General features: G+C 44.0%; 1 protein-coding gene across 2 annotated transcripts in view; it reads left to right on the top strand.

Moving 5' to 3' along the window:
* The window catches only part of KATNBL1 (katanin regulatory subunit B1 like 1), a 53,479-nt gene extending 46,085 nt beyond the window's left edge, over nt 1–7,394 (top strand). For both annotated transcript variants that reach the window (XM_074998834.1, XM_074998835.1), the window contains 2 exons: nt 1,476–1,569; nt 3,593–7,394. In XM_074998834.1, the coding sequence (XP_074854935.1) occupies nt 1,476–1,569; nt 3,593–3,625 (127 nt within the window). In that variant the 3' untranslated portion in view covers nt 3,626–7,394. The remainder of the gene's footprint in view (nt 1–1,475; nt 1,570–3,592) is intronic.
* The last annotated feature ends 5,837 nt before the right edge of the window (nt 7,395–13,231 follow it).

Here is a 13,231-nt window from a genome sequence, read left to right as displayed (position 1 = left end):
GCACCTCGCTTGTATTAGCCGGGGAAGTTCACTCATCTAGTGAACATTGGTAGGTAAGCATCTCCCTTGTTTTAGCGAATACTCGTAAGTCAAGTACTCATTAAACGAGGGATAAGTGGACTATGATCGGCCTTTCCATGAAAGTGGTATTCCTGGTTGCCATTACTTAAGCCAGAAGATCAGTGAACTAGCAGCCGTGATGGCAGACCTCCCTAACTGGTCTGCCACAAAAACAAACTTTAATTAAGGCTACATTCCAGATTTCTCCTCAAGGTTGTCAGGATTCTATCTCAACCAGTTTATCCTCTTATCTGTGTTCTGCTCAAAACCAGACTCTCTCCACAGGCAAGAAATTACACTCCTTCAATGTCAGCTAGGCCCTGATGCTCTACCTACAGAGAACTTAAAACTTTTGAAAGTTGTCAGGACGTTTTGTGGCTATGGTAGTAAGATCAAGGGGCCAAGCCTTATCCTTGTAGAGGATCTCTAAATTGGTATCTGGCTACATACTGGTATACTACAAAATATCAACCCTCTCCCACTCCCTGGGGATATTACAACTCATTCTGTATGGGTACACACTACTTCCTGGGTTTGTTTAGCTGTTCTGTGGCAAGACCTCTGCAAAGCTACAACGTGGTGATCTGTACACATTGAAAACACACTATGCCCTGGATCCATGTGGCAGCTTTGGACATAGCCATGAGATGAGCTATATTGCAGATGGCTTTACCATCCACTTCCTTGCACTCAGCACCGTACCAGTGAGTACTCACAAGTCACGCATATGTGAAGTACACATCAGGACTATCCCTTGAAGAAGAGGTTACTTCTTGTGTACTGAAGCTCTTTGAGATTTGTGGTCTCTGTCTGCATTCACTACCTGGCTTCCTTCCTCTCTGCTTTGGATTTGACTACACAGCAGTGAAAGAAGGCACTGAAGTGGTATCAACCCACGCTACTCTTTATGCCCTCAGTTTGGAGCATGAGGAGAGATACCAGGTCAACTGACATAGCTTGGAGAAAATTTCTGGACTCAGGCACATGGCGCACATGCGCACCCATGGTTGGAATACAAATTGGTACCATACATCTTGAACAGCCATTTACAGTAAGTAGCCTCCTCTTCTGTGTTTTGTAGGTCTTATTCCTGCACAATACTACATATTCTAATTATTTTGTCTAATGTTTAAGTAGTTGATTTTTGTGAAGTAATGTCTCAACACTCATTTTTATTGGATTCTTATTAAATGCAACACAAACTTTCATTTTTATATTACAAAAACCACTGAACTTAACTTTAAACAGTAAGCTCAGAAGTCTACACTCTGCCTTGATGTTGCCACTAATGTGATATTGCATTCTATAATACTGAGGCTTTAAGGCCATATCTGTTATAAAAGACCTCTTACCAAAATGATAGTCAGGTAAACACAAAATGTATTTGTGATTTTGTGTCTTTATTTCTCTTCCAGAAATATTCAGATTTTAAAACAGCAGTTAAGTGGATTGTGGGAACAAGAAAATCATCTTACTATGGTTCCTGGATATACTGGTAATGTAGCTAAGGTAATTTGTTTCCAGTGATGTCCAGTAACAGTGAAAAGCCATTTTAACTTGACATCAAATTTGTACGCATCCAACAAATGTTGCAGGTTATAGGCTTTTTTTGAAATATATGTTTCATGTGCTGCTCTTATAAATCAGTGCTTTTGGAGAAATCTCAGATGTCTGCTTTACAGTTTCATCTGTCATGGGAACCTAGTTTCCCTTTTCCATAGAAATGTATTAAATAATAAAGACAGATGTCTCCCAACTGGGAAGAGGAGGATACATGTTTTGTTTTGTTTGATTCTAGTTAGGCACTTGGATAATATAAGCACAGTATAGTGACCCAGATAAGTAGGTAGAATGTGAAAGGAGAGAAATGCTTCTTTAAATATTGACTTACTAGTATGTGTGTGCTGCAGGGTAGAGAATCTTAAATATTTGCTGCATCTGTGAGTTTAAGCATGGGGTGTCTGGGCTAAGTGAGGGTAACGAGCTTGGTAGAATGTTTCAGGGCTGGAGAAAGCAACAAACAGCCTTCTGAAGCAAGTCACACAGCTATCATCCCTTGGTGCGTGTTCATAGCAGCTCTTTGCCCTACTGTAGTGACCGTCCCACTGAGGTAACAAGTGTCTGAGCACCCACTTCTGTGGGTGTTGCCCCACTCAGAGCTTTAGGACCATGGGTACTTCATATAAACCAGTTTGGGACCCCTAGGGCTGCCTTAGCCAGAGCCCTCGTTCCAGGAGAGCACTGACATGGATCAAGTATGGTAGGGGAAGGATAGGCATTGGCTCAGCTGCATGGTGTGAGCAGTGGAGGGAAAGAGAGGTTCCTGACCCCAGGAAAGATGGTAAAAGAATAAACATGGGAGGGAAGGACCTTTGTACTGATGAATTTTTAGAAATGCATGTGGTATTTATTCCACCCATCAAACCACTTTTCATTCATTTGCCTGTTCACTGGAGTGGGGAAAAAATGGAAATTCAGTGACTTCTGTTCACAAAAGAATATTTGTTTTAATTGTGAGGTAACAGTGTTGGTGTTTGTTTGTAATCACTATCCTTGTGGATTTCACCTCTGTCATAAAATTGTGTTCCAAAAATCTTTCTTCTAAAAATACAGTAAGAAACCCTCAACGTTCCCAAAATGTCTTAGCAACAAGAACCAGAGCATAATTCACTGCATTGGTGTCTTCTTGAATTTGCAGATAGCTTAGTGGAGTAGATGTGGGGTTCTGTGACCCGCGTCATTGATGTCAGTTGGAGCTTTTTGAACTCTACAGTGCCAAGACTAGGGAATGTCCTGTTTTGCTGCATCCAGACTCTTACTATGTTCTGTCTTTCTGCCCTGCTGGGATCTGCCTATAACTGCAACTCTATTCTTATGCGCAAGGAGTATGTGCTCCAACAGCAGAGAGTCAAGGAGCCAGAACTGGAGTTTAGATTGCAGCTATGTTGTGATGGGAGGTTTAAAAAAAACAAAACAAAACAAAAAAAAACTCCTCAATTGAGCTACCTGAAGAGCATCTCAGCAACTCAAACCTACAGATGAGCTGTTTGAAGCCGGCTACAAACCCACCCCCTTTTATGCCATGTACAGGGAGAAGGAAGTTCTTAGCCCACTTGTACAACACGGGGGAGCAGATACCCAGGGAGTGGAACCAAGATGCTTGGAGAGCATAAAATAAGAAAACTATTGTTGAAAATAGTCAAGTAATTTTACCTCCTGAGTATTTTCAGCTATCAGCCAGAGGTGTGTGTGCAGGTCAGAGGGAGTGGGAGGGAAATAAATCAAATTGATGTTGCTGTGGAGTTTGGCTTCAATGTGCTTTTCAGCAGACAGAGTCACAGATAGGTGCCCAGGAGCCCTTTCTTGGTACAGGACCTTGCACAAAGGGCTCCTGGTCCATGACTAGGGCTCTGACACTACTGCAGTGTGAATTACACCATCTTCGTGGTACACTTTGAAATGGTTACAATTTGCATCCCACCTTATGCATTCTTCAATTCAGTTCTGAAATAATTTCTTTTCTTCCTTTTAGGATGTAGGTGCTTATTTATTACAGCTACACTGAACTTGGAAAACTGAGGAGGGCATAGTTGGCTAAATAATCCTTTAAAATACCCGTGGGTTTATGTACTATTTCCAAAGTGTATCTCTTCTGAGAACTGTTGGCAGAAGAGGAATGGACCTTTCAAAAACTCTTTAATGAAACCACTAACAAACTCCTAACCATCTACTTCACATTGAAGTGGAAGAATGGCTAATAGGAGCAGCTTTTACTTCAGTGAGGTGAAAGTGCACTATGAAAACTATATGCCTTCGCTGCATTTGGGATTTGTTCAGTTACTTGGTAAAGTAATTTAAATGCTGCTTTTTTCACTACGATACTGCATTAAGGACTATAAATTATACCATCATGAAGACAAAACTTCAGAACCTATTAGAAGGAACCAATAAGACAAGAGAGTTTTAAACTGTTTCACAAGAAAAGTAACAGGTGCAGCTATTCTCCAGTTATGCTGAAAAAACACCAAAATGTTTTAGAATCTTGTTTTAATCAAAATATTAGATGTTTTTGTTTGCACTATTGAAAAATGTTATACAGCAGGATGCCTTGTTTGTTTGAAAAAGCCAATTTATACAAAATATATCTTAGAATCAACAAATCAAGATGCTATGAAAATTGGGGGGTTGACATTTTATAAAACTCATTTATGAAGTATCTGCACACTTTAAAAAAAATTGTCTATTGTCACTATATCCGTTCTTCAAAGATTCATCAGATGTGTTTGACAAAACTAGCATATAAAAATACCTGAATTTGTGTGGATAAATGAAAATTGCAAATATCAACAGACTGGTGAATTTATACAGCTGACACTTTTTTTTATTGTATATGGATTTGTAATATGTTAATCTTCAGTTCTGTATCATTTAAACAACACAGATGAGTAAATGTTTCTACTGTTTTTTCCTTTTTGAAGCTAGGACCATTCACCTCCACCTCCCCGTCCCCCCGAACAGTTTTTCCCTTACTACTTTATTATAGATATTTTTATCTACCACTATAGAAATGTTTACAGACAAAATAGACCTGTAATTTTTTTTTCAGATCTAACCACTCATAGCTACCTCCTTTAACTAAAGTTAACAGATGGCTTTTACAAAATTAGCTGTTAATGTTTATTTCTTCCTGACTAAGCTACCTTAAATCTAAATAGACCCACAGTGGAACAAATTCAGTAGCACAGTTTACAGCTATATTTTGTCTTATTGATTGATATTTTTGTTTAACTGCTATAAATTAATAGCTATGGGGAAAATTTTGGGTTTTTTAGACTGACAACTTTATTGTGTGGCTAGCAAAAAATGCTTATCCAAATAAAATTCTATGCCGCGGTAAGAGTGCACTTAAAACAGAAGCTGAAATGTAGATCTGTAGCAGCCACTGACTATACTGTTTTTAATTAACATTATTATGGAGGTTGATTTCATGCTTAAATCAGCACTTAAAACTACTGTAGCTTTAGAAGTGTGGGTTTTGTTTTTTTTTTTTTTTTTTTTTTTGCAGCTCTGCACAAAAAGGTCAATTGCCAGCCATATTTCTTCTCCTGCATGGGTAGGAACTCATCTGCTTTACAAATCAAATGACTAGAATATAAATTTTCACCTGCAGAAGCATTAGGCTCTAGAGTATCACTTCATTTTTACGTTTAATTTGCATATCATGGTCCCTGATTTCTGAAGACTAAGTATTAGTGTCTGCTCAGTCCAGTGTTTCTTTGCATAGGTAAATACCTTTAGCCCACCAAAGGCTCTGAACATCTCAACAACACTGTCATCCTAAGAAACAAGACACTTAAAGCAGCTTTCAAACTTGACGTTGCCGTAGGACAACTTCAGATACAATTGTGAAAAGTTGCATTTACCTATTAACGTTATCCTGTGATCTTGTTTTTATGAGGTGGTGTTTAAAAGTAGACCTTAAGTGGTTTTTCTTCACAAATGAGCTTCCGTAATTTATTCAGATTACTGGAACAGAATTAACACGTTAATTTGAACTAAAGTTCTCCTTTCAGTATTAACATTCAGTGCCATGTATTTTCAGAATTCATCAAGAACTGTAATACATGCTGGTTTAATTTTGAAACAGAATTTCTTGCTAAAACAAGTCATTTTCAAGTGCATTAATTAAGATTTTAGAACATCTTTACAGGTTCTGTAAGCATTTGTTTTTGTGCTCTTTTCAGCTCCTCTATTATGTGTAAAGATCATCTTTAAATTCCTTTCTTTTGATTTTTATTTTGACTTGCACTTGATAGCAATTTTAAATCACTGTGCAAGCCTAGTGAGCTGTAAAAGATTAAAATTGTCAGGATATTTTCATGTCAGAGCCAATTGACCATAACTTCAGTGAATGGAAACCAGCAGCTGACAGGAATAATTACTAAAATGCACATCGTTTACACAGTGTCCAGTTTGACTCTTGTAACAAAGACGTTGGTTCCAAATGAATGTTGCAGGTGGTCTCACCAGATTAGAGTTAAGATGACAATAGTTCTCTTATATTCCTTATGGCAGCAGTAAAGAGAGAACTTGTCTAGAAACTCCATTTAGGCAAATGACTTGTAAAGAATGTATATCTTTCCACCAAAAGTTCTATTTCTGCAGCATTTTTAAGAGTACAGTATTAAAAATGCAGTCTTCCATATTCCTGCCTTACCTGAATGAGCGCATTTCTTAATTTGACTGTTAGCGAGCTACTAGACTGAGATGAGCAGAACTCAATCCAAAGCTTCATATATCAATCCAGCAATATATGTATTTTGATGGCTTTAGAACTAGATGAATGTTCCGCCTCCCTGCACCTCCACCTCTGACAAAAACCCATGGTTTATTTAGAGGTTGTCCAAATCCCCCTGCTACCTACTATTTGCATTTCACAGCTGGCTGGTAATGGGTTGTGCTAAAATGGAATGGAATGTATTGTATGTAATGTCAAATCAAAAAAAAAAAAAGTAATAGAGTGAGTAAAGATTTCAGCATCTGTATGAAATTTTAAATTCCTTGTGTAGTGACTGTCATTACTGCACCAATTGCATAATTCACTGAGATAAGAAACTTCCCACCATTCTGTTGCCCACAATTGATACTTATTTGTCAACTACAAGGCTACTATTGCTTTTGTACCATTTCTTTCCTTCAACATCTCATTTTTACCCATAGTAGTTAATCAAGATGAACTGCAGCTAGGAAAAAGAATTAATGATCTTTTGCTCTTTCACAAATGTTTTAGGCCTTCATACACTTTATTTACATGCAGGTTTTCTCCGTGAAGAATGTAAGTGCTGAATTAAAGTTTGACATGATAAAAGCATGTACCTACTTGAGGACTGAGGCTCCCACACGTGTGGTTTTTTAATATTACATTACATCCCTTGATATGGAATTTGTGAGGTCTGAAAAACAAGACCTCATCTTGGAGAATGTTCTTTCACTATAACGTTGACAGAAAGGGCTGGAGGCTATCCTAGTAAGGGTTTTGACATGAACTGCAAAACAGAGCTTGCTCATTCCCTAAACTGAAGATAGAGAAGCCCTCAGGTGAGTTTTTGTAGTGTGCAAAAGCATTCTCTCAATAGAACAATTTAAACTGTTGGTATGTGAATTCGTGTCTAGGTCTGCTAATATTTTGCAAAGGACTGAGCATGGGAAAAGCTCAAATGTTAACAATGACGGCACAAAAGGGCTTTAGTGATACTATATAACTAATTTTGTTAAGAGCTAGGTGAACATAAGTTCCTCAAGACCAATTTGAATAAATGGAAGTAGAAAACTGTTGCCTCAAACGTAAATTCTGCATCTGAAATCTTCTTGACGTAAAAAAATAAATACTCTGTGATCTTGGTATCCTAAACACCAGTGGACTGATTTCTCTGCCAGTGTGTTTGAGACAATGTTTTAACTAGCCCAGGGGTGGGCAAGATCCAGCCCAGCAAGGGCACATCTACACAGACCTGTTCTCCTGGAAGCTCTATGCTAATGAGCAGTCTTGAAACTGCAAATGGCTGCTCATTAGCCTCATGGTGTGGCTAATTAGCATACCCATGCAAGATCTCACTGCTGGCATGTGGATGTGCCTCTGCCAGCTAAAACACCTTCTGTTGCCCTTGTGGCACTGAGCAGTGCTACTCAAAGTGACTGGCTGCTTCTTGTGGCTCTCTGTACTGCAGGGGTGGGGGACAGGCTTCACCTGCCCCATCCCCAGCAAAATTTCTCAGCTCTTATTTCCTGGAAACTGGCTCATGGGAACAGGGAGATTTTCCTGGGTGTGGGTCTGTAGTAGTTTTTCAACTCCCATTGGCTGGTTTCTGGGAAACTAGAAGCTAAGTTTTGCTGGGGGTGGGGACGGTAGACAAAGCCTAAACTCGCAGCCAGAACGCCACGTGGAGCAGCCAGCAGCTTTGAGCGCACCCTCAAGGCCCCGCCACAGTCTGTCATGGGCACCCCATACCTTTCTGCACCCCTTCCTTCACACCTCCTGCAGGCCAGAATCTTCTCCTGTACCCAGAATCCTTGCCAGACCCTGCACACCAATCCCTTGTCCCAGATCACAGCCCCTTTCTTCACCCACGCTCCCTCTCGGGGCCCCTCCCACTCTCTCCTGCACCCCAGTGTCCTACCCTGAGCTCCCTTCTGCACTCAACCTTAATCCCACAACCTGCACAGAAAAGTGCTGCCCTTGCCCACTTAGTAACATCTTGGGAGTGTGCCCCCATCATCAAAAGTTATTGCCCATCTCCTTCTTTTAGTTCTTTTCCATTGTGTAAGCTGCATTCTTCCTGATTTGTGCTCTCACTAGTCAGAGAGGGAGATAAGCCTAACAACTTTCAATGACTAGAAAAGATTCACTTGCTCTGTTGTGTAAATGTTTTAACAGCCGAGGATTGCGGTTTTGTTTCACACCACACTTACCTGAGAGGCCTGCATTTTATTCTGACAGGATGAGAGAGCATCCAGATTCTCAAATCTAGTATCAAAATGTTGAAGATGTAGTGTTGTGTATTTTTATTTTATATCCAGTTATTAATAAACTGACGATATAGCTTGTCAAAAATTGACACATGACAAAAGCTAATAGAGAACCATGCAAAATAGACCACTCTTGTAAAATATTTTCAAATCTAGCTTAAGTTTTCCACCAGCCGGAAAAAAACCTTTTTAGCATATGGTCAGCTTTCTAGTAAATAGTTATCTCCATCGTAAAAACTGCATCACAAATGCACTACTTCACAAACTCTAACCCCTCTTGACAACCTTGGTAAAGAGCAAAGACTGAATGGACATGAAGATTAAATTCTCTCTCAAACTTGGAAGTTGTTCTGTAAGCAGCTGATGGTGCATTAGCAGAGTACCAGGCGAATACTTAGGCTCTGTCTACACTTGGAGATCAGGTTGACTTTATTAAGGTTGATTTTTTTTTATCCAATTTTGTAAAGTTGGGTGTATGTCCACACTGAAACATGAAATTCATAGAGTGCATCTCCAGTAGGGTGGACAGCTTCAACTTTGTCAACAATACACTATGGGTATCTATCCCCCAGTTCTTGCTGCTGCCCCCTTGCATTGTGGGTTAACCTCCTAGTGTCTGGCAGGACAACAGTGCTGTGGGTGGTCCTGGGTTTGTGTTGTCAGCCTCCCATGATACACTTATCTCCTCCCCCTCCCACTGTAAAACAGTAGTTTTCAATCCATTTTTTTCACTGGATACCCATGCAGATGCCATTGCAAGGTTAGCATGGAACACATCCAGCTTGCAAGTGTTGTGAATACCTCGTGCATTGTGCTGTGGCCTAAGCAGCTGTCAGAGCGATAAAGACTGAGGAGGACATGGACATACATGAATGGGAAACACTGGAGAGGAGGAACAGGCTGGCTGCACTTGATGGTTGGTATGCAGTGGAGTGCTGGTTCAGGTGCCATGAAACAGACTCAGACTGGTGGAACCGCATTGTTCGGCAAATATGAGACAACCAGCGGTAGCTACAAAACTTTCACATGCATAAGGCCACTTCCATGGAACTTTGCAAATTGCTTTCCCCTGCCCTGAAATGCTGCAATACCAAAATGAGATCTGCTCTGACAGCTCCAAAGTGAGTGGCAATAGTTCTGTAGAAGCTTGCAATGCCAGACAGCTACTGGTCAGTGGGTAATAAATTTGGAGTGGGTAAATCTACAGCAGGGGCTGCTGTCACCAAGGTAGCCAGTGAAATCAATATTCTCCTATGAAAAACAGTGACTAGGAAATATGCAGGATATAGTGGATGGTTTTGCTCTCATGCACTTATGATGACTATCCCACAGTGATGTCAGTGAACCACCAATGCCTGCAACACCAGGGAGAAGAACTCCTTGTGATTTAGGTACTCTGGGGCAAGGTGGTCTTTTACCAAGACAGGTATGTGCATCATATGTTAGGTTACACTAATTGCGGTTGGGTGTTAGCTGGAATGCACATCCCTATCTTGGCATAGGACTTGAACATTTAAAACAGAGATGCATTCTTCTGTTTGGAGAGAACCTCTGCAAAATAGAAAATCCTGAGTTCTAAACCAGGGTCACGTGAGAAGGTGGTTAGCATTTTTATTCACAGTAATTCTAGTTCTTCTACGAGTGTCCCCGTGGGTGCTCCACGTTAGGTGTCGGGCTCGCCCCGGCGCCGCAGGTCGGATCTTTCCAGCAGTTTCTGCCAGACCGTGCATGCGCCGGCGTGCACCGCTCCCTTGCGCGCTCCCAGCCACGTGCGCGATCCGGTCCCCGCCAGTTCCTCTTTAACCGCCATCGGCTGCAGATGGAATCCGCTCAGGCTACGGCCACAGTCAGCGTATTTAACGTTCTTAAAGTGTTTTAGAGTTTCTTTTTCAGTCTTTTAGATTAAGTTAGCTTGTTATTGTTTTCCAAGAAAAAGAAGAAGGAGTAAAGCTTCCAATCTTAGTAACAAGCGGAGCACCGGAGGCCCGGGGACGTAGGGCCATTAGGCCTCCTGCCGTGGCTGGCTGAGTCAGAGAGGGGAACAGGCACAGAGAAGGTGCCAAGTACCCTATTAACATCTCAAAAGCTGTGTCTACACGTGTACGCTACTTCGAAGTAGCGGCACTAACTTCGAAATAGCGCCCATCACGGCTACACATGTCGGGCGCTATTTCGAAGTTAACATCGACGTTAGGCGGCGAGACGTCAAAGCCGCTAACCCCATGAGGGGATGGGAATAGCGCCCTACTTCGACGTTGAACGTCTAAGTAGGGACCGTGTAGTCGTTGCGCGTCCCGCAACATCGAAATTGCGGGGTCTGCCATGGTGGCCATCAGCTGAGGGGTTGAGAGACGCTCTCTCTCCAGCCCCTGCGGGGCTCTATGGTCATTGTGAGCAGCAGCCCTTAGCCCAGGGCTTCTGGCTGCTGCTGCCGCAGCTGGGGATCCATGCTGCATGCACAGGGTCTGCAACCAGTTGTCGGCTCTGTGGATCTTGTGTTGTTTAGTGCAAGTGTGTCTGGGAGGGGCCCTTTAAGGGAGCGGCTTGCTGTTGAGTCCACCCTCTGACCCTGTCTGCAGCTGTGCCTGGCACCCTTATTTCGATGTGTGCTACTTTGGTGTGTAGACATTTCCTCGCTGCGCCTGTTTCGATGTGGTGCTGCACAACGTCGAAGTTGAACGTCAACGTTGCCAGCCCTGGAGCACATGTAGACGTTATTCATCGAAATAGGCTATTTCGATGTCGCTACATCGAAATAAGCTACTTTGAAGTAGGCTTCACGTGTAGACGTAGCCAAAGACTCACCATAATGTCCTCTTCAGGATTCAAAAAGTGTGAGTCCTGTCACGAAGCGATGCCGGCCTCCGACGGGCACAATCAGTGTATAAGGTGCCTTGGGGAATCTCATGTCACCCAGAAATGTTCCTTCTGCGCTAAGCTCTCAGCCAGAGCAAGGAAGGACAGGGAGATGCGGCTCAAAATGCTGCTCTTTGACAAGGCCCTCCAGCCAGACGTGCCGGAGCGGCCGCAGCAGAAGGGACCCACAGGGGCCCATAAAAGGAAAGCTGCCTCCCTCACCCCATCAGCGCAAAAACGGAGGAAGCTCTCACCAACCCGATCCTTGCCGGCAGCCACAGCGAGCGGGATGGGTGGAGCGCATAGACCCCAGCCGCAGTTACAGCTGAGCGGCGGCGGCGTGGAGACGTACGTGGCAGAGGCTGAGCCTCCGATAATCAAACAGCTGCCTCGCACCGCTGGCAGGGCGGCGGCCAGGCAAGCGCCGGAACCGGCGGCACTGCAGGCAGCGGCACCAATGCCCGGGGAACCGGCGGTGCAGAGCGCACAGGCATGCGGCCTGCAGGCACCGGGGGAGACCACCCACATCGCACCGCAGCGGAGCGTACCGAGCACGCCGCAGACAACGGGGCCGAGATCCCCGACGCAAAAGGGGGCGGAGCCAGCCCCGCAGGGGAGGGGAAAGGCAGCACAGAAAACCCGGCACCGCGGCCCTTCTCCAGACAGGGCTGCTTGCTCTGAGCCCTCCGCTCATGCTGCGGACCCCAACAAGAAGGCAGGGGTCACCCCCAGCCTATCCTGAGCCCCCATCCCCGTTCCTACAGCCAGCCTCACCATGGCTCGGACCACCTTCGCCCTTTTTGGGCTTTGAACCCTTGGAGTACTACCAAAAGTCAGTGTCTCCAGTATCTCAATTATCCAGACGACGTCACTCCCCCAGGCGCAGGGGGTATGCGCCTCGAGAGTGGTCCAGGTCCCCACCTCAGGAGCAGTGCCCGTGTTGCCATGGTCGCCCCTATCACGCAGGGCATAGACACCATAGGCATACTCCCAGGGACAGATCCCCCCAGACAGTTCCATATCCCCGAGGGCAATCGCGAACGGGGACAGACACACAGACATCTCAAGGGGAGGTGATTCTGGAACCTCGAAATTCTCCCTCGCAAGCTTCCAGCGAGTGGATGTATCACCATCAACAGGACGCAGAGGGGTCCAGAGAGGCTTACCCTACTGGTTCCTCGCTATCTTCCCCTGACGAGGCCACGGCCCCAGGGGACATCCATCCTCCGGACGATCTCAAACAGTTCCAAGAGCTGTTTAAAAGGGTGGCCTTCACGCAAGGCATCCAAACAGCAGAGGTACAGGAGAAACACCATAAGCTCTTAAAAACCTGAGACCTCCTGCCTCCTCCAAAATAGCTATACCACTCGACAAAGCAATCATGGAGTCCGCCACCACGATATGGCAGACCCCTGCATCCATTCCGCCTATAAACAAGAGAGCGGACAAGAAATACTTCGTCCCGGCGAAGGGCAGGGAGTTCCTGTTCAGCCACCCGCAACCAAATTCTCTGGTGGTGGAATCGTCTCAACAGAGGTCGAGAACTTCTCAGTTCAAGACAGGGGGAACGGACAAAGACGCCAAGAAACTAGAGTTGTTCGGCAGAAAGGTCTACTCCTCCTCTACCCTACTGTTGAGAATGGCGAATTACGCAGCGCATCTAGCGAACCATAATTTTGACAACTACTCCAGGCTGACTTCCCTCATGGACTCGCTTCCAGAGGACAAGAAGCCGGTGCTCAAGGCCATCGTGCAGGAAGGCTACGCAGCCTCGAGGACGGGAGTTCAG

The sequence above is a fragment of the Carettochelys insculpta genome, chromosome 6 (assembly GCF_033958435.1).
Source record: "Carettochelys insculpta isolate YL-2023 chromosome 6, ASM3395843v1, whole genome shotgun sequence".
NCBI classification, from domain to species: domain Eukaryota; kingdom Metazoa; phylum Chordata; order Testudines; family Carettochelyidae; genus Carettochelys; species Carettochelys insculpta.
Note: the sequence above shows the minus strand (reverse complement) of the source record. Positions and strands in the feature narration are given on the sequence as shown.